Source organism: Diabrotica undecimpunctata, chromosome 4 (assembly GCF_040954645.1).
Source record: "Diabrotica undecimpunctata isolate CICGRU chromosome 4, icDiaUnde3, whole genome shotgun sequence".
Lineage (NCBI taxonomy): Eukaryota > Metazoa > Arthropoda > Insecta > Coleoptera > Chrysomelidae > Diabrotica > Diabrotica undecimpunctata.
This window is the reverse complement of record NC_092806.1, coordinates 7,452,269-7,480,199: the sequence shown is the minus strand read 5'-3', so window position 1 is coordinate 7,480,199 and position 27,931 is coordinate 7,452,269. Positions and strand designations below refer to the sequence as shown.

The window sequence follows — 27,931 nt, the reverse complement described above, 5'->3', positions numbered from 1 at the left end:
AAATCGTTTATCTTTTTTGGAGTATATTAGTAAATTAGAAATTTAGTGTTTTCAATCACCGTACGGATGAAGCCTCTGAGGCGGTGACTTTCTGCGCTGGACAGGTGATAAGAGCAATGAACAAGTGAACAAAAATAACAGGTCAATTGTTCAGGTTTCCGTAGTACTGTAGAAAATTTATAAATACTTTTATTTCTTTTTTTTTATTATTAAAATTTAAAGGCAGAAAATTCGTTAGAAATTCGTGATCATTAGAAAATCAAGGAGTATACGAGATTCCATGTGGGGACTGTGACAAATCGGACTATACATCGGACACACCAACCGAAGAATCAATGTTAGACGAGAAGAACATCCAAATGCTATCGAAAGGAGAGAAAAAACGTCGTCCCTTGCCCAACATGTCTCAAACACAGGGCATACAATAAACCTGAAACAAACTACAATGCTAGCTAACATTGAAATTAAAAGAAAACGCGAAATGAGAGAATAAATAGAAATAAAAAAAAAATCCCAACGGTCTAAACCAAAGAGATGATGCTCAAAGGCTTTCAACAACATGGAAAACTGTATTAACGAAAAAGTCAAAAATACATCAGACCACAAGACCGATTAGTAGGACCCCGCCTACCTACACACGGACAGGACCAATCACAAGAAGCCTTGCGGCTATAAAAAGTAAACGCATCGACCAGGAGAGTCAGAACGCAAGAACAAGAGAGGAAGTCAACAATGAATACACCAGAATCAAAAGAAGAAATGAATTTCTAATAGAAGAAGAAGACTACACCAGCCCTAATGAAGTTGCCAAAATCATCAGGAAACTAAAACGAAACAGAGCACCAGGACCAGAAGGAATTCACAACATCACCCTCAAGGAGCTTTCAAAGAAGATTATAGTACAACTGTACTATATCTTCAAATTCTGCCTAGAAAAAGGACATTTCCCAAACAACTGGAAACAGGCCAAGATTATCCCGTTACTAAAACCTAGGAAGGTTGAAAGAAGACCAGATAGTTACAGGCCAATATCTCTCCTCGAAACAATAGGAAAAATCCTGGACAAAATCATCTACAAAAGACTGATGAAACATGCAGAAAGAAGAAGAATCATCCAAGAAGAACAATTCGGATTTAGAAAAGGAAGGAATTGCAAACTTCAGCTAGCAAGAATTATCAGCGATACGAAAATAAGATTCAACAGAAAAAAAAAGGATAGGATTAATTATACTGGATATAGAAAAAGCATACGACACGGTTTAGAAAATGGCACTAATCTTCAAGATGAACAAAGCTGGTCTTCCTCATTACTTAATCAATATTTGTGATATGTATTTATCTAATAGAACTTTTCAAGTTTCAGCTGACCAAAAGATGTCGACGATACAAGAAATTAAGGAAGGGATGCCTCAGGGCAGTATTCTCTCACCGATCTTATACAATATTTTTGTTTCAGATCTACCAACTGATCCAAAAACCTCAACAGAACTATACGTGGATCACACAGCAGTGTATGCAACTGGAAAAGATGACAGAAGAATCATCAGAAATATGGAAAAGCACCTTGGAAAAATCACGGAGTTCACGGACAAATGGAAGATAGAGAAGACACAATTCATCATTTTCACTCAGGAACAAAACCCACCAGTGCACGAATTCACAGTAGGAGGAAACAGGATCCAAGCGGGAGATGCAGTCAAATACCTAGAAGTTTACCTCGACAGAAAACTCAACTTCCGGTTGCATACACAAAAAACAAAGGTAAAAGCTAATGCTGCCAAAAACCTAATACTCCTCTATATTTTCAGGACCAGTCCACTAACGAAGGCCAAGAAGAAGTTGTACCAGGCCTACATTAGGTCGGTGATATTTTATACAGTCCCAGTTTGGAGTTTAATAGCGGAGACCAACTAGAAGAGACTTGAAGCCACAGAGACATCGTGTTACCGATCCGTCGGATCAACATGGGAAGAAAGAATATCCAATGCAACCATCAAAGAAAGGCTCCAGTACACACTACTGAGAGAGGTGGCTTAGAAAAGGACAATATACTTCTTCCACCAGGTCACAAGAAGACTCCGCAAGACCAGGAACATCCTCGAGAAAAACAGGATCCAGAGGATATATAGACACACCCACAAACTGATCGACCACCTGATCAGGGTCTAGCCGGATGGTTGCCGAAGAACAGGCAACCAGGGAAGTAGGTACGATGCCACAAAAAGTACCTACAGAAGAAGATGCCAGGATGCCACCAGCAGAGGTCCAGGAATCCGAGAGGAAAAATATCAACATCAGGCGGTGCAAGAGCGGGACGTCGTGAAGAAGAACATGAAATATTAAACAATTTGAAATGTAAATACTTATAATAATATTTATAATGGCAATAAACGTTTTTATTTTTAATTTTTATTATTACAGGAGAGTCAGTTAACTTCAAGCACAGCAAGAAGCTCTGCTACCTGACTTGACAATGGCAAGTGCGACCTTGGCGAAACGTCGTCAAAATAATGGTTTTTGTCAACCAAAATTACTCAACGCGGAGTCAAAAGTGTATATAATTATATATTATATATATATATATATATATATATATATATATATATATATATATATATATATATATATATATATATATATATATATGTATGTATATATGTATATGTATATATAAATATATTTTAAGAATAACTTCGATAGAATAGTTCTTCGTGATTTTACTTTACTTAATAATTTTCTACCGCAATGATTATAACATCTGTACCATATGAACTGTAAAACATCCTTTCAATTTGCACGATTACATTTGGTTTAATAAACATCCTAACCTAGACTGCTAATATTTTTTTCTTGCCGCAAAGTGTGCAACATGCCAATATCTGGTAAAATATGCATGACGTACCAGCCAATACATTCCATTAAGGATCAAGAATGACCGCGCAATTAGAGCGTGGCCAATTGTTCGGTGTAAAAAATTGTTTGTTCAGTTTACATAGATATAGGAGAAAAGTTCTGCATTAGCGACCAATTAGCATCTTTTACATTTGAACACCGTTTTTTATAATTATGAATTCGATTAGAAGAAAACAGTGTTGAAAAATGCTTTACGATCTAGAAACAACAAGTCTTACAGTCATTCTTTTTCTTTAAGTAAAAGGAATATGCGAGTAGAGAACAATGTACATTTTAACTTTCAATAAAATTCTGTAAAATTTTTTTAAATATATTTTTGGAAGTATTTGAATTAATTTACTATAGAGCGACTAAGAAAATGTATACTGATAATGTTACTCGGACACTAAGATCTGGCAGGAGAAGAAGAGCACACAGGGCTTCCTAGGCCGTTATCAATCGAAATCCCTGTGATAATAGAAAAGAAATAAGAATCAAATCAGGTATCAGAATAGGCACATGGAATGTGAGAAGTCTCTACGAGCCTGGTAAGATACAAAACACCATACGTGAGATGATAAGGCTCAATATACCAGTTCTTGAAATAAGCGAAATGCGGTGGACGGGGACTGATAAATGTAGCATAGACGACCACGACGTATTATATTCCGGAGAAGAAGGCACTAACCACCGGAATGGAGTCGCATACATTGTAGATAAAAAGTCTCTTGCTGTATTAAATCTGTAACTTACATTTCGGACAGAGTAATCGTGATGTAATTAACTCAAAACCAGTAGATATAAATCTGGTCCAAGTTTATGCGCCCACAGCCAGCAGTAGTAAAGGTGACATAGAGAATTTTTATGATGCTATAAAGAAGGTAATGAGTCAGCTGAAAAACAAAGACATTACAATAATAAGGGGGGACTTCAATGCCAAAGTAGGAAAAGGTAGACAAGAAAACATTGTAGGGAATTTTGGACTTAGACGACGTAATGACAGGGGAGACCATTTTGTAGAGTTCTGTAGGTACTTACTGCCTCCAATGAAGAAGACATGCAACGACTTATAAACAGAGTAACCGAAGTAAGGGACGAAGCATTGTTCTTTATTGTAAATTTTACGTTTTTTGATTTAATTTTAAAGCTTTGTTGTTCTTCTTCTTCCTCTTTTGAAGCAATTTTGCTTGTTCATATATATATACAAGGATTTCCACAGTTTTCACTGTATTCCTTCACTCAACCGTTTTCTCCAATTTTTCCTGTTTAGCCAGTCCCCTTCCTGTAGGTTTCTTCTACTCATTGCTTCGTCCACCTCATCTCTGAAAGATCTTCGGGGTCTGCCTCTCTTTCTTCTTCCTATCGGGCTCCACTCTGTTATTCTATTTATCCACCGATTTTGGTCTGCTCTTCTGACATGTCCGTACCATGTTAATCTCTTCTGTTCGATGTAGTCTATTATGTCGGAGTTCATTCCCATTCTCCTCTTAATCTCCATGTTATTTATTCTGTCTCTTCTTGTTACTCTGCAGCTTCTCCTTAGGAATTCCATCTCTGTTGCTCTTATTTTGTTTTTGGTTTTCTTATTTATTGTCCAATTTTCACACCCATAAGTGAGGATACTTCTTGTCATGGTATTATATATTTTTTTCTTTGTTTTCATGCTGATGTTCTTATCCCATAGTACCGGGTTCAATTTTCGTATGCAGTCTCTTGTTTGTCCTAGTCTATTTTTTATCTCTTCCTCCGTTGTTCCTTTGTTTGATATTATAAAACCTAAATACTTATACTTGTCTGTTCCTTTGATTTGTTTACCTTCGTCTATTTCCAGCTGTTTTATTTCTGTATTCTCCGTTGTTAGGTATTCAGTTTTCTTTAGGTTTATTTCCATCCCATTCTTTGTATATTCCTGCTCCAGTTTTCTCATCATAAAACTGAGGTCATCCTCGTCTTGTGCGATCACTATTTGGTCGTCGGCAAAACTTAGCGTATATAGATATTCGTTCCTTACTGGTATACCCATTACTTCGCACTTTCTTTTCCATGGTTTCAGGGTTTTTTCCAGGAATATTTTGAACAGGGTGGGGGATGTGGAGCAACCCTGTAGTAGTCCCTTTGTCGTCTTAAATGGCCTGCATATTCTATTGCCCGTTTTGATAGCTACTTCGTTATTCTTGTAGAGTGCTTTTACCGCGTTTATTAATCTTCGTGGAACTTCGATGTCTTCCATTGCTTCCCATAGCTTGGTTCTAGGTATTGAGTCATATGCCTTCTTAAGATCAACAAAAGCCAGATGGACGGATCTATTTTTGGCCATTCTTTTTTCTATTAGTTGTTCGACCGTGTAAATGTGATCTAAGCATGCTTTCCGCGCTGTGAAACCTGCCTGGTCTTCTCCGATTTTATCTTGTATATATATTTCTAATTTTTCCTTTATGGTCTTTCCATACAGTCTGCCTATAGACGATATAATGCTGATTCCCCGATAGTTTTCGCAGTTTTTTCTATTTCCTTTCTTGTATATTGATGTCATATATGCTTGGGTCCATTCTGCCGGTAAGTCTTCTCCATTCAGTGCTCTCTCAAACATTTTATGTATCATACGGAATAACTTTTCCGATCCGTTTTTTATCAATTCATTTGGTATTCCGCCGGGACCTTCTGCTTTTTTGTTCTTTAAAGTTTTGATCGTTCTTTTTACCTCAGCTAGGCTTAATTCGATTTCGTCATGTGTTTAGATTTCTATTCCGTCTATTTCTGATTGTTTGAATTCGGGGCGGTCTTCGGTTAGCAATTTTTTATAGTATTCTTGCCATTCGTTTTCTTTGATTTGACCGATCTTGATTTTCTCTGTCTTATTTCTTTGGAGCGACTTTAAGATGCGCCATGACTCTGAATTTCTCGTTCCTCCTATGTGCTGTTCTATCTCTGTGCATGTTTTTTCCCATCTTTCATTTTTTTCATTTGCTACTTTTCTTTTCACTTCTTTATTTTTTTTTCTGTATAGTTCCAAGTCCTCATAGTTTTTTGTGTTCAGGTATTTTATATGAAGTTCTTTTTTCTCTTTTATGCATGTTAGTGTGTCTTCGGTTAATTTCGTAGTTTGTTGGGTGTATTTTTGGTCCACTTCTCCAAGAGCTTCTAGGGCTGCTGTCTTCATGCAGGTTTTTATGTGTTCGTATGTTTGTTCTAATGATTCATACCGAAACTCTTTTTGCTTGTTCATTGGTGGATTAATACAGTCTTTGTCTTTGTTTTTTGTGTTAACGTATTCGATATCCCCTCCTCTTTCATTTAACGTGTTATGCGTAGTACTCAGACTAATGATAACAGAGATACGATATAGTGTCGTTTTGGAAAAGTCTTTGCGTTTGTTTTTTGTCTTTACCATATTCGTTACCACCTCTCCTTTCCATCGATACCTTGCACGTTGTTGTACGTTGTATCGTTTAGACGTTACAAGCTTAGTGTCCTTTTGACAATGCCGCCATCTTTATTTTTTGTGTTAACGTATTCGTTACTCCTTCACTTTCCCACGATACCTCACACGTCACGATTGAACGATCCGTCGCGCCTCTACAACGAAAAAATCAAAAAATGACCAGAATGGACCTTAGCGATTTCTTATGGGATTTATCATGGGGAAATATCCCGAACCGGTGCTGCCCTTTTACTAATATACTTACGGAAAAGAAAATGTGTCCTAATAATATGTAACTTTAAAGCAGTTTATATTCCTATACGTTTTTGTGTAGACAACAAATTCCTCAGTTTTTTGTAACGATCTAAAAGTAACGCAAGAAAAAAAGCCAAAAAAGAAAAAAGATTTCCTTTTCACTGCGCCCTTTGTACTGACATCTGAAGACAGCATTTACGGCAAAATTAGAATAAATAAGGAATGCTTGCTTTCGCTGGATTTAGAGATTATTTTAAAAGGCACTGAGAAAAAACGCCTGGGAGTGGATATACAAACACAAACGGCGGATATTTGCACAATCTTTTATTCCCTAATGATAAAGCCATAATGGCTAATGAATCATGCAAAGTATATTTGCAGAAAGGTTTGTATCGAAACAAAAAGAATTGCTAAAACGATAAAAAAGGAAAATGCTTTGTAATACCTCCAGTTACAGAATTGGATTAAGGCATTCAAAGAACATTTATTTTTTATTTAGCGTATGGCATTTCGGCACATCTACAATATTACAATAAACGTTAAAATTGATTCGATATAAAAATACTTAAATTATGCCCAGTTTATAGACAAACTTCGACATTGTTTCTATAGTTAATCGACTCGATCGTCGCAAACAGGGAGTCTTGTGAACTGCCCTCGTAGGCTCGCTGGTGGAACTCCTTCGTTATGTGCTTGATAGATTGGACCTCGCCGCAGCTGCATGACGGTGATGGTAGATTAGATTAGATTAAGAGAGGTGGCCTTTCGGCCTATTCCACTGCGACCTTTTCAGATCTATTGTGGTCCTCTAGTCCTAGATAACATTCTCTAGCCTGACCCTTTTTATAAAGTCTAGTAGCTTCGAGACTGTACCTTCCATGTAGCTATTTGATGGTGATGGTAGCTTTCTCCATTTGTGCAACATATCTGCACATCGACCATGTTGATTTCTGATGCGGTTAAGTATGCACCAGGTCTTACGTGGTAGGTCAAATCCAGGAGGTGTCTCTGAGATGCAAGGTATGGCTGTATTTGGTTGAGCTATCGATCATTCATGGATCCATTTGGTGATCACGTTAAACCCTGTCGCTGCAGCTGATTATGCAGTTTATATTGGAGATATTATGGGGCGCAGTCGACTTTTGGTTGCATCTTCGATATAATTATGAACCTCAAAATCAAATAACCCTTCATCAAAATAATATGATCAAATATTCCTTCTAAGGCAAGCTCTGGAAAAAACATATGAGTATGGCATTGATACTCATCACCTTTTTGTTGATTTTAGATGTGCCTATAATAGTGTTTAAAGAAACGCACTGTACAAGGTCATGACAGAATTCAGCATACCAGCACACTTGATAAAATTGGTGAAAGCGGCTCTCTCAAGAGTCGAGTGTAAAGTTAGAGTGAAGAACGGAGTTTCCAGAATGTTCCAGTCTCAGATAGGACTTAGACAAGGAGACAGCCTATCATGCCTTCTATTCAGTATTGCACTAGAGAAAGCGATAAGAGAATCTGGGATAACAACCAGAGGAACTATTATTAATCGCAGTGTACAATTACTAGCGTACTACGTACTAGCGTGACATCGACATTATTGCAAGAAGAAAGGCGGATGTGGTCGAATCATTCAAGGCGCTTGAAGCAGCAACAAAAAGAATGGGACTAGAGGTTAACACTAGTAAGACGAAGTATATGAAAGTATCAAATTATATACAAGCAGCACAACCCAAAGATCTAACGATCGGAACATATACACGAAAAGAACGAAACTAGTGATATACAGAACTCTTACCAAGCCCATCCTCACCTACGTGTCGGAAACATGGACGATGATAAAGAGAGATGAAGAACGTTTAAGGTGCTTTGAACGTAAAATCCTCCGGCATATCTATGGAGGAGTACAGGAGGCCGGATTATGGCGTGGACACTATAATTTCGAACTTTACCTAATAATATCAAACCTGATATTATTAGGTCCATCAAAATAAACCGGCTGCGGTGGTTAGGTCACATAGAGAGAATGAATGAGATGGAGCCGTCAAAACATATTTATAACCAAAGAATAGATGGAGTGAGAAGGAGAGGCAGACCCAGAGCACGATTTAAGGTTCAGGTGGAGGAAGAGTTGAGAATGTTGGGAGTACGAAACTGGGCCGCCAAGGCGAAGAATAGGAGAGAATGGAGACTTATCCTTGAGCAGGCCAAGATCCACCATTGATTTTATATACCAATCTACTGAAATGATGTTATCATTTGAACGTTATTGAGTTATTGAGTTTAAAATGATTGCTTTATTAGATAATCAAAATTATTATAAATAATATGAAAACTAGCTTAATCTTAAATTGCGAATATCTCGAAAACTTTTAGATTAGCACTAAAATATTTTTCAAAATTAGAGTTTAATATTCTGTAATGTAAGGACCAACAGCTTTAAGGACAAAAAGTTATATATACCGTTACACACAAGTATATATTTGCCCTTGTCTTTTTAAATAATAAAGTTATTACTCTATTAAACATTAATTTGCATTAAAAGGCTGAAAAAATATATAAATACCGATTGAAGTCAAAGTTCTATTGGATGCGCTACTGTTTTGTTGCGAAACAAGTATTAGAAGCAAAATCGTGAGGGATATTTTGCCTTATCTAAGAGTATTACGTGACTATAATTAATTAGTTTTATCTATCGGATGCTGGGTTAAATGAACACACGAATACAGAGGGTTAAAATGACAAATTCGACAACATATATCAATAAGATCGATGTTCTCTATAAAGTCCACGGCATGTATTCTTTCTGTTTCTTTTGTGTGAAACTGATGCTCTTCACAAAAGCTTTATAAATTATTTAATATTAGTAAGAGAGCAAGTCTAAATCAACAAGTATTATTAATTGTTATATCAATATATCCTTTAGAATCTATACCTTGCAGTACTTTCTTCTTCGAATAAATCATTAGTCCTTTTAACATTAAATTTTTGTTTAATATCGTTTACTTTTACTATCTATTTCGTTTTATTTTTTCTTTTTTCTTTTGGTTCCTTTTTTTCTATTGTTGTGGTTTTTCTTTATTGGATCGACGTACTAGTCCAACTTAGAGGTGCAACACGAAACGATAGAAATGGTAGAAGAATTCTGCTACTTAGGATCACTGGTAGACTACAAAAATAACACATCCAACGAGATAAAAAAAAGAATATGCGTCGCTAACCGCTGTTATTTTGGCCTGGGCCCTCAACTAAGAGCGAGAAGTATGTCAATAGCAACAAAGTGCAAACTTTATAAAACAATAATACGCCCAGTGCTCACCTACGGATCGAAAACATGGGCAATGACGACCCGAGTTACTGCGAGTCTTTGAAAGAAAAGTAGTGAGGACCATATATGGCGGAGTAAACGAACAGGGTCTGTGGAGAACGAGATATAATTTTGAACTCTATAGACTTTTTGGTGATGCAGATATTGTGAAGACCATCAAAATAAACCGCCTAAGGTGGGTGGGCCACGTTATGCGGATGGATGAGAGTGATCCCACTAAAATAACTATGCTAAACAGGCCGGTCGGAAGAAGAAGAAGGGGGCGACCTAAACTCAGATATCTGGACGATGTACAAGAAGATCTGAGGGAGATTGGAGTGAGGGGCTGGAGAAGACAGACACTCGATAGGGAAGGATGGAAGAATGTTTTGAAGCAGGTCAAGGCTCACGAAGGGCTGTAGCGCCAACTGATGATGACTAGTCCAACTGTTTCCTCTCATTTTTGCTATTAGAGGTTCTTAATTTATCTGATGTATAATTTTGTCATTTTTTATCTATAATTTTGGTCTCTTCAGCAATTGCTCTAAAATATTTTATTTAGATAGCTTTTATTTTCACTTTACCTTTTTTTAATGGCTATACTTCAGTCGCATACGTAGCAGATACGATAAGTGTTGTGTTCAAAACTCCAAGTGTAACTACTGTATTTAAATACAAAAACTGAACAACTTGTACAAGATATACTTGGTAGATTTTGGTGGAAACGATCAGTGTAATCAAGCGAAACCGTCAGCACTGTAACCGGCGAAACTGGACATGTAGCCCCAACCCTAAAATCGGTCATGATAAAAAGGATTTTAACTTTTGTTCAATTTTTTACACGCGAGAAACCATGTAATTTTTCGATGTAATAATTCCTATTATTCTTCACCCTAATTATAAAATTACTAGAAAACCCAAGCAAGGAACATAAAAAGATGATGATGACGATGATGATGACGATGATGATGATGAGAATACCTTGAATACTAGCTCTAAATAGTTGTTTTGAGCTGCATCCAAACCATTCTCTCAGTCGTGAGAGAATGGTTTGATTTAAATGAAATTGAATGAAATTCGTCTTCTTCTTTCACCAACAGAATTGGTGCCAACATCCACTAATTGTATAGGGCACCATAAGAAGAAGAATAGCAAGTTGCGCCGAATTGTAATATTTGGAGACCGGATATAGAAGGATGGAAAGCGACTTCTACGGTACACAAAAACAAATATGGTGATTCATAAGAAAGCAACGAAAAGTTATGACAGAATTGAAGGAATACAATAACATATCAGCAAACGAATTGAAAAGATGCCTGACGGAACTGTTTAAAGGAAAAGAAAATAATAATCAACACAATAATGTACCTGAATTAAGACAAGAAATAGAAAGTAGAGAGAGCCATAAATTCACTCAAAAATAGAAAGTCACCAGGACCAGACGGATTAACCAACGAGCTTCTAAAACACAGAGAAGAAAGTATAAGCCCAGAGATGACAAAGCTTATACAAAAACTAATATTGCACTGCAAAATACCAGGCGCATGGAGAAACGGCATAATGATACCAATCTTCAAGAAAGGAGATAAAGAAGACCCCAACAATTATAGAGGTATAAATCTACTGAACACCGTACTTAAACTTACCACAAAAGACCTAACCAACAAAATCAATAAACTAACAACATAATAGAGCAGGAAGTAAGGTTTAGATATTTGAGAATAGATATAACTAGTTACGGACATGTTGAGGAACAAGTACGACAACAAAGCTATGACACAATCTGGAAGAACTTTTGATCACCATTAAAAGGCGAAGGACAGCATATTTGGGGCACATACTTAGAAATGATAAGTACAAGTTGTTGCAGCTGATTATGAAGGGTAAATTCGAAGGAAAAAGGGCTCATGGTAGAAGACAAATATCCTGGCTTTAAAACATTCGCGACTGGACCGGGTTAAACACACAGACGCTCTTAAAAAAAAACACACAAGATAGAGACAGATTTGCAATGGTTATAGCCAACTTTTATTAGTGGAGACGGCAGTAGAACAAGAAGAAGAAGGCTTATATTGAAGAAGAAACAGGCTTTAAAGCCTACATACAAGAAGGAAGAAGAAGAGGAAGAAGACCAAAAATGTATTCCATTTCAGTTTGGTACATTACTTACAGACTACCCTGTATAATAAAATACAAAAAAATAAGAGTCCAAAATAAAAACAGAACAAATAACATTATAATTTTTTCTGTAGGTCAGTAGGTACTAACTGTCATTTGTCGATTACCAAAGCTGCTTATTGATTTTTTCTCAAATGAATATATAATAAAATAGTTTTTTTTTGTTAAAATTTTTAGAGCATTTATGTGAATCATACTGTATAAGATTCGGAAGTTAATGGGGTGGGAAAGACGCAGGGACGACTAACTGTAGCGAAAATAGAGCTTATGGTGTAAAAGCTGCAATAAAGATGTACGAATTATTACAATAATTATAGACGTATTATAATTTCGCATTTCATTTGACGAAGAGCACCATCACCGTCACCGATTTTTCGTCTGGCGACCTCCAACAGCGCACCCCCACGCCACCGGCAACGCCGCCGTTCGCCCCGACGCCATCAGCTGAGCGCGTCGAGAGAGAAGAAACGTCGAGAGGGGAAGTGGGGGGTCGGGCGCACCGCCCCAGCTACTGCATAGCGCAACGTAGAGACGGAGACCGTCATTCGTGAGTTACAGGGGCTCTGGGGCACACACGGTGACCCTCATCAGGGTCGGCGATAACTAACTGTCTAAACCAAATAATTTTTGCATTTTTCAATTTGGGGCTGTGAATAACAGGGTATGGAGAGTGCGAACGGGGTGCCGGGAGACGGGGGCGACAAAGGGGGGCCTCCGCCGCCCCCCAGTCCGCTCACAGGGTGTTACCTGCTGATCGTCGTTGGAGAACCCTATAATGAACAGCACAAGGACATTATCCTCCAAAGAATTGCCAAAGGTAAGAATTTTTGCTCTATAACATCACATAATCAAAGTTTCCTAAACAAACTCGATTTCACCACCCGACATCTTGACATAGTTAATCTGAACTAACGATCAACCCCCTTTTCTATATAGAAACTATTTAATTATTTATAATTTTTAGATCGTCGTTGTATAAAAATTATTACAATGTTAACAAAACAAAGTAGCTTATTAATTTATGTATATAACAAAATATTTTTGAAAATTTTACTTTGTATTACCTTTTCTTAAATAACTGAGGGTACTGATATAAAGCTACTGTATAAATTGAGGTATTAAAATTATGTCGCTAGATGTTTTAAAACAAATATTTAATATAAACTTCTTTATGATAATGATAATTTGAGGACACTAAAAAACTGATATAACCATGGAAATTGTAATTTTTTATAACATATATATTTTGTAAGATTCTTCCATATAATTTTAAAATACTTTAACACTTTTCTACAAAATAATCGTAATTTTACCCAAAATGTTTTAAATAAAACTAAAGTTATTCGACAGACATTTGCACTGGTTTAAAATATAATTTTTAATGAAGGTAGTGAAATCTGCTTTTTTGGTTATGCATTTAATTCAAACCAATGTTTAGTGTTTTATTCATTATATTTAGCGCTTTTTCTGCAGAATTTTATTAAAATTAGTTTATGAACGGATCATTTAAATAAAGATCTATCCACTCATAGTTACTGATCTTGTAATCGTTGCATTACTACATCTCACATTCATTTATAAATTTTTGGCGTGCCAGTAACTGCAAATATTATCGAACGTTATAAAATTTATTATGTGGCTTACTAATGTTAGAAGAATATAATTGAATGGTATTAAAACTACAGGATAGCGCACATTATAATATAAATTGAATGTGTTCTGGGCAAACTCAAGAGCGGTATATGGGGCGCGACAGCCATATTTGTTGGATGCCGGTAGTAGAGTAGGTCTACGAAATTTACTGGCACTTTCTATTTGCCCAAAGTGGATATAAATAATGTGCAAGGAGAATATAAAAACACAAATCAATAATAAGTATATTTTTTTATTGATTGCTGCAGTGGGCGGTGAAAGTTGTATATAAACTTCCTCATTTGTACTATTTTCGTTTAACCCTTTAACGGGCAGAACAATTTTTTTTGTAAAAATATACTTTTGAATAGTAAAAGTAATTCATTATGCATCATCAACAAGACAAAACTTACTTACTTAATTGTACCTTTCGGTGTTGGGCCGTTTATAATACAATTTATTAAATTACAATATTTTACAATCTTCTGAAGTGTCCTAGCTCTTATCGAACTTTCTCCATTCCTTCCTATTGGATGCCATCTGTGTTGCTTCCTGCTCCTGCCAAGTCTTACTCTTACTCTGCAGTATCTGCGAGATGTCACTGTTCTATTCTTTAATGGGCCTTCCTCTTCTGTTCTTCCCTATTGGTTTGGCGTCCCACACTCTTTTTATTTGTCTATTATTGTCAACAAGGCAAAAAATGTCTAAAAAAAAATTTTCTTTGTCAGAACGGCTAGAAAGGATGTTAGATATAGCTACCAGTGTGCATTTTGATAAACATTAATACTTACTGGGCTATGGTATATGTATCGACCGGTAAAAACAATTACAAAGATTTATATAAAAAAATACTTTCTTTTGAAAATATAAAAAACTATAGTTTATTTTTATGAACGAGAGAGTAATTAGCATAATTTTAACTGGTAGCTCCGACCACTCCATGGACGTGCTCAAGATTAATTGAAAAATTACTTTGAATAATTGTAAAAAATAAATGAATTATTTCAGTGTTATAAAGTGTTATGTGTATGTAAACAAAAGTGACCTCTTTTATCACACACTATATTAGAACTGACTGGCATACATTAAAAAGGGTTTTAAAAAATTCACATTTTTTTTAATTTTTAAAAATTACAAAAGAGAAAAAGAGTTTTTAAAACCGTCTAAGGTATGTTAAATAGATGAATACAAATATTAATATAAAACTTACAGCTACTTGTTACAAATCCAAATCAGAATCAGAAGATGAACTTTCAGAACCAAGATTTATAATAACTGGCTCGATCATTTTATCAGTAATATTGTCCAGCTTCCACATTTTTTCCTCTTCTTTAATAGTGTGATTTACTGCCTTTTCCCAGTTTTCAGGTTTTACATTATTTACGGCCTCCAAAAACAACTGTTTAATATCATAAATTTTAAAAGTGGTATTTTTTCTTGAAACTTCACTCTTTATCTGTGCCCATACCAGTTCAATCGGGTTTAATTCACAATGATATGGTGGGGATCTAAGTACTGTCATTCCACGATTTTTGGCAATTTCATCAATTTCGTATTTTTTAAATTTTTCTTTATGAAGGGCACACAACGAATAAAGTTCCTTTCTTATAGATCCGGGATGGTACGTAATATTTTTTGAACTCAGCCAATTCTGCAAGTCTTTTTTTAACCACTAGGTTGTGGGCAGTCCTTCTATAAGTCTGGAGTGATAACTTGCATTATCCATTACTATTACACAGTTCTTAGGAAGAATATCTATCATTTGTTCGAACCATTCTTGAAAGACATCAGCGTTCATGTCTTCATGGTAGTCACCGGTACGAGTTGATTCAAAAGTTAATAAACCACCTTCAACAAAACTGTCTGAACTGCCAATGTGTACTATTATCAGCCTGCGTCCCTTTCCTGATGGTGGGTTTAAACCAGTAGATAAGTTATTTACAAAAGCGTGCCTTTGACTTGTAACAGTTTCATCCTGCCAAAATTTATTTGGTGTATGACCCTCGTTGATCCATGTTTCATCAAGATAAAATATTTTTCTTTTTTGGTTTCTCATTTCCTTTATGGTTCTTAGAAAATGTCTTCTCCATATGACAATATCGCTTCTTTCTAATAAAATAGACTTTTTGGGATTCTTTTTCCAGCGGAAGCCTATTTCTTTTAAAAGTTTCCATAACGTACTTCGACTCATTTCTGGGTAATGTCAATGTAACATTTTCAATGTTGGAAATTCTTGTCTAAAGAAGAATTCATGCACTTTCCGTCGAAGTCCTTCTTTAAAATGATATTCTATTTGAAATTTTGGTTTCCCTGGAGCATTACATGGCATTTGAAAACTACCACATTTCTCTTCTTTAATAACTCTGTAAATCGTAGATTTCCCAACACCAAGTGTACTGCTAACTAATCCAACGGTCTCATCAACACTTTCACATAAACGTTTGTCTGTAAATGATTTAAAACAATTAAATATTAATGTTTTTTCATTAACTGTTAGAGGACCAATTTTTCGGCGTTTACACGGCACTTCCAAATTTTCCATAACACTAGTATACACAATAAACTGCACCTTGCAACTGAAGTACCTACTTTTAGTGAACTGTTAAGAATTTTGAATACGCCACTTGGACCTTCCTATATACAAAATGGAAAAACCCACTATCACATTTTCTGTGGAATAAGTTTAGAAGGTAATTATCTGGTCAATTACTGTCGTAGATTCCTGGAATTAAAGAATTAAATGTTTGATTGTTGAAACCCTTACTTCGTGGAATGTACTCATTTCAGATAAAATAAAACGTTTTATTTTATCTAAAGAATTAAACTTTATTTTGCAAATAGGCAAAGGATTAAACTTTATTTTGCCAATAGATAAAATAAAACGTTTTATTTTATCTAAAGAATTAAACTTTATTTTGCAAATAGGTAGGTACTTATTAAACTTTTATTGGTTATATATAACCAATAAAATAAACATCTTACATTTCTTGCAAATTTATTAGTACCTGTTAACCTCCATCACTCCGACACTGGCAACCTAATTTAGGGATTAGTAACCCTCACAACTATTGTATTCTATTCTGCTCCAACCTTTATACCTGGTGGTCATACTCAATTTAAAATTGTTTTCCTATATACTTCTGTAAACTTGTTGACAAATATCTGTTTTTCATTGAGTCACCCGTATCAACAGTTTAGGGATTTGCATACATAATTTATTGTTTTATTACTCTCTCATACATAAAAATACACTATAAATACAGGAATATTTTAAATTTATTATCTTCCTTTCTAATATGAAACTAAAAACTTTCTTTCTACTATGGTAGGGTGCACAACTGTCTTAGCAACGTTACGAACTTTACAAATTAAATTGTTACGCTTTTGTTTCTTTTTAGATGAAGCACAAAGGGCACAGTACCCATAAGTTCCTTTGGTGAGCTAGTATGAACCAGAACTCAAAGTTGAGTTTGAGAGGGGTCCAGACTATTTTCTGAAAGTAAAAGTGCTAATAATATTATCAGCTAGTTGACTGAGGAACTGTAATGCAGTCATAGGCTTAGCACTTGAGTTATTTTTTTTTCACAGTCTCCTATATAAAATATAGCTTTTTTTTATTTAGAAAATCGCATCGACCAAATGTCCATTAGCAAAAAAATTATGGATTAAATTAGGTACAATTACTGCATTACAATTTGGTTGATTAAATATTGTGGTACTTATTAATGTCTTTCAAGAAATTCACAGTATTGTTAAAGTTACAGTCTGCACCTAGAGCTTGTAGAAGTGTTCCTGGTATCTTGTTGTTACTTCGTTGTTGATTGTAGAGAGGACATTCACATAGTATGTGCATTATTGTTAGCGTCGTATTACACGTTTCACATCGCGGCGGTTCGCACTTTTTAATTAAGTAATCATGCGTTAACCTAGTATGTCCGAGTCTGAGGCGCGTTACTATTATTTTTTTTAACACATTCTATGTCTCTATGCTGGGTTTCACTTCTTTTAATTTTGAATTCAGCACATTTCATTTATTTTTCCACGCACTTAAGATTGATTTTTTTATATAAGCTTTTATATCCGTTGATACCGATGTGTTTACGATTTCGGAAACGTCACTCACTATCGCGTCTTTCGCACTATGGTCAGCAGTTTCGTTGCCTTTTATTCCTATATGGGATGGCATCCAGATGAAATTTATCTCATTATGATTGATATAAGCCTCAAGAAGGACCGTTTTAATTTTTTTTAAAAGCAGGTTTTTTGAATACAGTTGTCGGATGCTTTGTATGGCACTAAGTGAGTCTGTTTATATTTGCAGTTTGTTGTCAGATTGATTAGTTCTATGGCGCGATAGAGAGCATACAGTTCAGCTGTGTAGCTAGTACTAACATTAGATAGTTTGAATTTAAGGACCTTCTCTGGAGTTACTACAGACGCTTCCACACCTTCGGATGATTTTGAACCATCAGTGTATATCTGGGTATGATTTTTATAACGACTAAGGATTTTTTTAGAATGGGAAATAATTAAATCATGATTAGTGTAGTTTTTGTCAAATGACGTAACTTCAAAGTTATATGACGGTATGTTTTGAATCCAAGGTGGATTATGGTCATATGTGTAAGGAAGACATTTAGGTATGACAATATCAAACAGATGCAAATGGTCTTTTATTCTTTTATAGAAAGGTTTAACAGAATGGTGATTTGCATTGAGGTTCGAGAAATTATCAGTAAAAGTATTTTTATAGACCGGATTTTTTGCATTATCCTTAATTTTTGTTGCATACGTTAGACTAAGGTAAGCTCTTCTATCATTTAACGACAATTCATTTGCATATTCTGAGTTCTGTGTTGTGAATAGTGTCGAGCTTTTTAAGTACTGATTTCGATGCTGAGTCTTAAGCTATAGCCGCGTAGTCTAGCTGTGATCGTATAATAGTTCTGTATATAATTAACAGTGTACTTCTGTCTGAATCCCAATTCTTGTGTGCTAGAATTTTTAGTAAATTTAATCTTCTGTAACATTTACATGTTAGATTATTGATATATTCTTTCCAATTCAACTTTCTGTCAAAAGTAACTCCTAGCAGTACTATATATTTAGTTTTAGTTGTTGAAAAGATAAATCCAGTTTCCTGTGACCATTTTTCAACATCTAACAAGAAACTCTGCAAGTAGTGAGAGGTTGTTTAAGTTTTTAGTTTGACCAAATATCACGAGATCGTCACCATATAAGCGGCCTTTAAGTGGAAGTTTAGAAAGAATTCTATTTTCTAATTCCACTTTTGACGACAAGTTACCATTAACTCTAACATGCATATACCTTTTATATAAGAAGTTTTTTTATAAATGCAAGACAATGTCCTTTAATCTCTAAATCGTACAGTAATCTGATGATACGGTGGCGCCAAGCTGTATCAAAGGCTCTTTCAATGTCGAAGAATATTCCAATACATTTTTGATTAAGGGAGAAGGCTTCATGTACACTTCTTTCTAGGTCTCTAATATTGTCTAGAGTTTATCTATTTTGTCGGAATCCACTTTGTTCTGGAATAATAATATTTCGATCTTGAAGTGTCCAGAGGAGAAGACGGCTGACCATTTTTTATAACAGTTTGCATGCAGTACATGTTAGTGCAATTGGTCTGTAAGACTCAGGATCTGTTTTGGGACATTTTGCTTTTAATATTGGTATTATAATAGAATCTCTCCACGCTGTTGGAAATTTCTGTTTTGTCCAAATAATATTAAATATGTTAAGAAGATAATTGTGTGCATTCTCAGGTAAAAGCTTAAGAGAAACCATTGGGATATTATCTGGACCCTCACTAGTCTCTTTAATAAATGAGTTCAATGCATCTTTGTATTCATTTATATTAAATTTGGAGTTTAAAGCATCTGTGTCATCTATAAACGGTATAATTACATTGAATTCTTCGTTCTGTTTAAAGTTAATAAAATTATTATTATAATTGCTTGTATTAGATCTATTTTTATACGTATTAGCACATTCTTCTGCTATTTGTAGGTCATCCCACATCCATAAAAAGTTGCGAATTTTTCTGTGTAGCGCAGAGGTTTGATTTTTTGAAAATTGTTTGACAGATACTCTCACTAAAGAAAACTCCGAAGAGGTCAATTGGCTTCCGTCAACATTGACGCTGGAAGACTCAGTAAAATCAATGTGATGGAGTTCTGGAAATTGACCTTGTCTCAGAGAAATTGTCGTCCGCATCCTCATCGCCATCAAATTCGGAAAGACATTACTCTTCATCGCTTAGATGGTCCCTTATATACTGGAGTTCAGATTCTATAAGTGGTCGGTTTTGAGACATATAAAAAAAGATAAATAATGTACTGAAAAAATTGTAATGACAAATAGGCCTAATAAATAACCTTGTCTAACAAGTATTTACTAAACTTTGCTTTAATGTATTCTTAAAAATTTAAGTATTGTGAGTAAACTACGATCTCGAGATTTTTTTCGTTTAGTATGTGAAAAAATAACCTTTTAGTTGCTAAAATCCCAAAAAATGATTAAAAATATTTTCCTAGCGCTAATGTCAAACAACAAGATCTTTATAGAAATTTGTTGCCACAATATTGTTTAAATATTGAGAGAATGCTATAAAGGGTCTTAAAAATAACAAAAGACCGGGCAACGATAACTTATACGCGGAAGTATTGAAAATGCTGTGCGAAACAAACAGTCAATTTCTAGACTCACTCGTCAGACTCTTTAACAATATTTATAACAGCGGGGAGTTTCCTGAAGACTGGCTAGAGTCAACTTTTGTTGCCATACCGAAAAAACCAAAAGCAAAGTCTTGTGATCAACATCGGATGATAAGTCTAATTAACCACATTTCGAAGGCATACACCAAGGTTATTTACAACAGAATAAGCAAAAAATGCGAGGATAACATTGGAGATTTGAAGTTTGGGTTTCGGAATTCTCTTGGGACAAGAGAAGCACTTTTTAGTCTACAGGTACTCATCCAGCGCTGCAGAGATATGAACAAAGACGTGTACATATGCTTTATAGACTACGCAAAAGCATTCGATAACGTAAAGCACGAAAAGATAATTGAAGTTTTCCATAAGATCGGAGTCGACTACAGAGACATTCGAACAATAGCGAGTCTCTATTGGGGCCAAACAGCTAAAGTGAAAGTAGGATCTACATTGACCAATAAAATTGAGATCAAGAAAGGGGTACGACAGGGCTGTATCTTGTCTCCTATTGTCTTTAATATATACTCAGAAGAAGTATTTAAGACAGCGCTGGAGAAAAGCACAGAAGGCATAAAGATAAATGGAGAAATAATTAATAACATAAGGTATACTGATGACACTGTGATTCTAGCAAGTAGCATGGAGGAACTGAGTTGCCTAATGAGTAAGATACAAAAAACAAGTGCACAATACGGACTCAGACTAAATATCACAAAAACCAAATGGATGTTAGTAAGCAAAACCCAACAACCACCACATCAACTGATATTAGACAATGAAAGAATTGAACACGTGGATTCGTACATCTACTTGGGAACAACAGTTAACTCAAATTGGGATCAAGCGAAGGAAATACGTATAAGAGTAGAAAAGGCAAGAGCATCGTTCACTAGCATGAAGCAAATTTTCACCTCTAAAGGCTCACCCTACCTCTCAAAATTCGACTTCTGAAATGTTATGTATTCCCGGTTTTGTTATATGGAATGGAGGCGTGGACAATGACCGCAACATTGATGAAAAAAGTAGAGGCCTTCGAAATGTGGGCTTACCGACGTATATTACGTATATCCTGGACTAAGCACGTGACCAACGAAGAGGTACTACGCCGGATAGGTAAAGAGAGAGAGGTAGGAATAAGTATAAAGAAAAGAAAGTTGGAATACTTGGGTCACGTTATGAGACATAATAAATATAGAGTACTACAACTGATCGTTCAAGGGAAAATAGACAGCAGAAGAGGTCCAGGGAGGAGAAGACACTCGTGGCTCCAAAACTTGCGGCAATGGTTCGGATTGTCATCTGCTGAACTATTTAGATCTGCCGTAAACAAAGTCAGAATAGCCATGTTGATTGCCAACGTTCGGAACGGACAAGGCACATGAAGAAGAAGAATATTGTTTAATAACTGGCATTAGTTTCAAAACTAAGAAATAAAAATTGTTTGTACACCGGGATAAATAAAAACAATGAATTTTTGGGTTAGAATTCTTAAAAACATATTTATTCCTACAATAACTATTCCCGTGCTTTGAAAGAACTTACGTTGTGAAAGAAAGAGACTTACCTTCAATTTTTGTCCAAGTATTTTATTACAAATGACACGTGTCATTTAATCGAACGATCTAACCTTATCAATAATAACAAAGCGAGTTGTATGTTTGCCTTGTAAAAATAATTTTAAAATGGTTTAGTCTGGTAAATATATCACTGAGATATGCTAATTGGTACAGCCAAATTTCGTCAGTGAGCTTGTCTTTTATCCATGATTTTGTTTAGCCACTAATAATCGAGAAAGCGCTTTTCCTCTTGAAATCCACCAAATCTCTGTATATAGGAGCAAACTATCGTGAATACTTCCCATTTCGGAACATAAAAGCCGAATTAGTCTTGAATTCAAAGCTCTTGACTTAATAAAATTTACTGCTTTAACAGCGTCGTTCAGGACTTGCTCTAATTCACCTGGCATCTCTTTAGCTGCCAAAGCTTGTCTGTATATACTACAGTAAATAAATATACATTCCGGTGCGACTGCTTTAATTCTTGTTACAACCTGTCCTTCTTTTCCTGTCATTTCACGTGCACTATCTGAACATAGCTTTTCAGCCAATCCAAACGTGTTTTGTAATAGAATCATTGATTTATTAAATATTTCTACTGGTGTCGTAAAAGGAAGGCACTCGCAAAATAAAACTTCTTTTATTTTATTGCCCTGCAAAAAGCGGAAAAAGGCCATTAACTAAGCAAAATTTATTACATCGGTACTTTTGTCCATTTGTCAGGTGAAAAAAAATTTCATGGTTTCCTTAACATCATTGGCCATGTCAAGTATTCTACGGCTAACTGTGCTATCACAAAGTGAAACCAAATTCAGTTGTTTGGCTGCTTTTTCCCCCAAAACACAATTTACAATGTCATTGGCATCTGGTAATATAAGTCTTTCCCCAATTGTACGAGGTTTTCCGCACTTGGCTATTCTTAAACTGCCCAAAAGGAAGCTTTAACAACATTTTTGTTACTTGAAGGAAACGCAGCTATTTTATTCTGTCCACCTTTAAGTTTAACTTCTTTTATTAAAAAAAAATCTAGCGGTTTTTTTACCATCAACAAAAAAATTCTTCTGGTCTGGCCTGGTAACTGTTTTTTGTTTTTTTACGATTTAAATTTAAATCAAAGTTTGTTACCTTGCTTGAAGTACATAGTAAATTACTTCTTTCTTGAACAAAACATTGTTCTACAGCTTCTACAGGTCTCTTTAACCATTTATCCATTACTTAATATTATAATAACAAGGTACGTGGCTAACGTTAACTCACTTGTCTGTACTGCTACTCACTTATACAAGTCAAATGATTACTAAACTTACTAAAGCCGATTGGCAACTACTCCCCGGTTTCACAATTCATGTTGTCGGCGCGGCGTGACCGGCATTTCGACAATACTCCCGTATTTTAGTTTTGTAGTCACCCAATGAACTTGTAACATAAAATATACTTACTAATTTTTTTTTGTTATTTTATGCAGTGCGGATTTTGGCTGTGTTTTTGTGTCTTTGCGTTTTGCGTACCACTGCAAATAATGATATGTGCCACAGGTTAAGAACCGCTGATCTAGACTATATAGGCAAGCTTAATATTAGTTGTAAGACATAACTTCATGTGGTGGTTTCTCAGCTTTGAATATCATGATCACTTTAACAACTTTATATAGCCTGGGAATGTACTTTGTATGAATAAAATCTGTATTTTTGTTAGGTTGTTAATTTAGACAGATATAGAATAATTTTCCAGCATCCGCCTCCAGGCAATCCTTTCCTTGGCTGCCCTCCTTCAGTCATCCAACCTCAATATATTTTAAGCATCAATTCTCACTTCAACATAATTTAAATTGAGATGATCGCTGAAATGTTGTGTCCATGTATTAAGAACTGAGTTTGTATCATGTAGAATTATTTCACCCATAATATCTCTACAAATGCTTAGTCTTGGCTCAAAATATATTACAGCTATTAATTAATTAATTTTAATTCTGTCACTTCTTTTTTACCTTCGATAAAAAATGTTTATATTATGTTTACGTTTTTTGGCTTTCTTATTAAAAACATTATTGCTATTTAAATGTATGTTTATGACAGTAAACAACAAACACTAAATTTACGTTTTCTTCACCTGCACTGATAAAATTGTTAATTTAGTCATGAAAATTCGACATTTATAAACAATTCAGCGAATTATAATGGACGAGTGAATTCCTTGAAGGTGTATTGACTTTTAGATTACTATAATTATTGTTTTAAATGTTGATTGCGTTTATTAATTATTATTATCAGTGCTGTCTGAACTATCACTGAATCATTTAAGACAAAATATCAACTGCATTCTTGATTGTGGGTAATACAAATTTGATAGCGTAATTGTCATAGTTTAGATTTAGAATGTTACTGTTAGTTTGAATTTGAAACAATTTATTACTAATTATTTGTTTTAAAACTATTTTCTTGTGGGCTTGCAATTATGTACCATATTTAATTTTAATTAAGTACAATTGGAATTAACTACCATAAGTTTGAATTTAAATGAAAATATCCTAATTGATGGATTCGACCGTTACTTGATGGAAATTTATTTTATGTAACAATAAAACACTGAAAACTTTGTTTTCAAAACTTCCACAAAATTTATTTTAAATTCTTATCACTACAGCTGTTTCGGCTAATTGCCTTTCTCAAGTGATCTGTTTTTGGCATGGGTTTACACTTTATAGTCTCTAATGAAATAGGTTGAGCAGGGGAGAACTGTTTGTCTCAAGCTGGTCATTCAGAATTATATCTGTGTTTTTTAATTTGTTGATTTCCATAGATTCTAAGAAAAATAGCTTAAGGCCTTTATTTTGAATGTGTAGAATTTTAAATTCGTCATTAAAAGAATGATTATGATCTAAAAGGTGAAGTGCGTATGTAGAATCTGTTTTTCTATTATTGAAAGCCCTTTTATGTTCTGCTATTCGTTTATTAAAATTTCTACCTGTTTGACCAATGTAAGTTTTTGGGCAGTCGCCACATTTAAGTTTGTACACACCACTGTGTAAGTGTTTTTTATGTTGGCTCTTGTTGTTTTTAATATATTTGCCTAGGTTGTTATTTGTTCTGAAAGCTGGTATTATTCCTTTCTTTTTTATGTGTTTGGTTATTTTTGTTGATATTTTGCCTGTACATGTAATCGAGCAGAAGGTACTAGGTTTTTTCTCTGGTGGATATAACGAACAAACAATTAATAAAATGTTAAATCAAAAACTACACAAGAAAGCCCTGAACTTAGTATTTCCACCACCAGAGAAAAAACCCAGTACCTTCAGCTCGATTACATATACAGGCAAAATATCAACAAAATAGCCAAACACATAAAAAAGAAAGGAATAACACCAGCTTTTCAGAACAAATAACAACCTAGGCAAATATATTAAAAACAACAAGAGCCAACATAAAAAACACTTACACAGTGGTGTGTATAAACTTAAATGTGGCGACTGCCCAAAAACTTACATTGGTCAAACAGGTAGAAATTTTAATAAACGAATAGCAGAACATAAAAGGGCTTTCAATAATAGAAAAACAGATTCTACATACGCACTTCACCTTCTAGATCATAATCATTCTTTTAATGACGAATTTAAAATTCTACACATTCAAAATAAAGGCCTTAAGCTATCTTTGTTAGAATCTATGGAAATCAACAAATTAACAAACACAGATATAATTCTGAATGACCAGCTTGAGATAAACAGTTCTCCCCTCCTCAACCTATTTCATTAGAGACTATAAAGTGTAAACCCATGCCAAAAACAGATCACTTGAGAAAGGCAATTAGCCGAAACAGCTGTAGTGATAAGAATTTAAAATAAATTTTGTGGAAGTTTTGAAAACAAAGTTTTCAGTGTTTTATTGTTACAGAAAATATCCTAATATGTATATGTTACGGTTAAACTTTGAAAATGGTTAATCTCGACAATAACCGGTTAATCTTGACTTTAAACGAAATGTAATGTTAATGTCGTACGAAATTCAGATATATTGACATTAACAATTTAGGTGGGCACCAATTTTCCCTTAAAAACACAATTAAATATCTGGGAATGATACTCGACCAGAAATTGACTGAAAGTTACATACTGATGACATGTTGAACAGATGCAATAAGGGATTCAACTTTCTTAAATCAATTAATAAAACTAGGTAGGGATCGGATGTTGAAGTAAGTTTATTATTTTACAAAGCTGACATACAATCTATTTTGGATTACGGAAGTGTTTTGTATGGATCAGCAAGTAATGTACTACTAAACAAAATCAACGCGTTACAGAACTCAGCCTTACGAATATGTTTAGGAGCCATGAGATCCACTCCAGTACAAGCTTTATATTTGGAAGCCTTGGAACCTCCTTTAAATATAAGACGAAGGTTTTTGTCCAAAAACTATTTAATGAAAGTATACTTACTGAACTCATCTCTATACGAAAAGATAGTCACTTTGAATTGCCATGACCTGACAAATAAATATTGGCAAAAAAAGAAATCTCCCTTACTTTGCGAAGCGTATATTCAAAATATAGCACTTTTAAAAAATATAGATAGAACGAACTACATATTCAAAAATTACTCTTCTTTCTTTTTACATACAGATATTATTGTACCAAATTATAGTGAAAATATATATTTAAATAAAAATATTGTTCTATCTATAACAAGCAAATAAAAAGAGGCAATAGCTCTATATACAGATGCGTCTAAATCTCCAGATGGAACTTGATGCGCTTTTTTTATACCATCGGAATATATAGAAAAGAAATTCAAACTGAACCCGGAAACTTCGATTTATACAGCAGAGACTATTGCAATATATGAAGCTTTATTATATGTAGCTGAAGTTGATTTTGCCCATATTATTATTTTGTCGGACTCCTTAGCAGTGTTAAAATCCATTGGTAAATATGGACCACCAAACTTACAAGACTGCCCATACATTTATAGAATTAAACATATTATTCAAACTCTTTTAACCAAAGGAATCAATGTACATTTTCTCTGGATTAAAGCACATGCAGGATTTGAACATAATGAATATGTCGACTTATTAGCCAAAGAAAGCATTTTAACCGATACTGGTATTCTACATAAAGTAACGCTTTCTGACAGTATTGTTTCTTGCAAGTCAACATTGCTTCGAGAGTGGAGCTACCAGTGGAAGGAATACTCTTTTCTGAACCAAAATAGATACTCGATAATTCAGCCAGATTATCCCAAATTTCCTTGGTACAAGTCTTTTAGAGCTTCCAGGAGGCACATAACCTCCATTATTAGAATACGTTTCGGATACGCATGTTATCCAAAGCACTTATTTAAAATAAAGGTTTTGGATGATGACAAATGTGAGCATTGTGGAGAGGAAAGTGATTTAGATCATATATTTTTTGGTTGTTCTAAAAACAGAGTCTTCTCATCCAAACTTATAAATGATTTATTAAAATATAAAATAGCAGCTTCTTGGAATATACTATATTTATTATCACTTGGCTCTGTAGATATTTACTACTCTTTAAATACATTTTTAAAAGACAGCAAATTATCATTATAATTCTCTAAAAATTATTTAGTTAATCTTGTTACCTTTGTTTTAAACCATTTGTATAACTTCCTCCTCTCCGTGACCTAGTGTTGTTGAGTCTTATATAAATAAATGCCTTGATAGGTCCCTAGGCGAGAAGAGTGTGTCCCTGTTCTCCTAATATCGATGTAATCTTTTATTTTGATAGGGCATTTAGGTAAATAATTATAATGATGACTGTCTTAGTCCTTTTGTGTATGACGATAAGTCTAAGCCAAAAAACAGGTTAATGTCGAGTTTAACTATTCTCCTTGGTTAATGTTGAATAATGTGTTAGAAAATCATACAACATTGCCAATTGTATAAAAAATATCTGTTATTTATTCAAACATGACAAACTTCCGTGACA

General features: G+C 34.6%; 1 protein-coding gene across 1 annotated transcript in view; it reads left to right on the top strand.

Annotated features, from left to right (window-relative positions):
• The first annotated feature begins 12,583 nt into the window (after window positions 1-12,583).
• The window catches only part of LOC140439091 (uncharacterized), a 347,460-nt gene continuing 332,112 nt past the window's right edge, over window positions 12,584-27,931 (top strand). Inside the window, exon 1 of the mRNA XM_072528769.1 lies at window positions 12,584-12,870. Within this exon, the coding sequence (XP_072384870.1) occupies window positions 12,717-12,870 (154 nt within the window). The 5' untranslated portion in view covers window positions 12,584-12,716. The remainder of the gene's footprint in view (window positions 12,871-27,931) is intronic.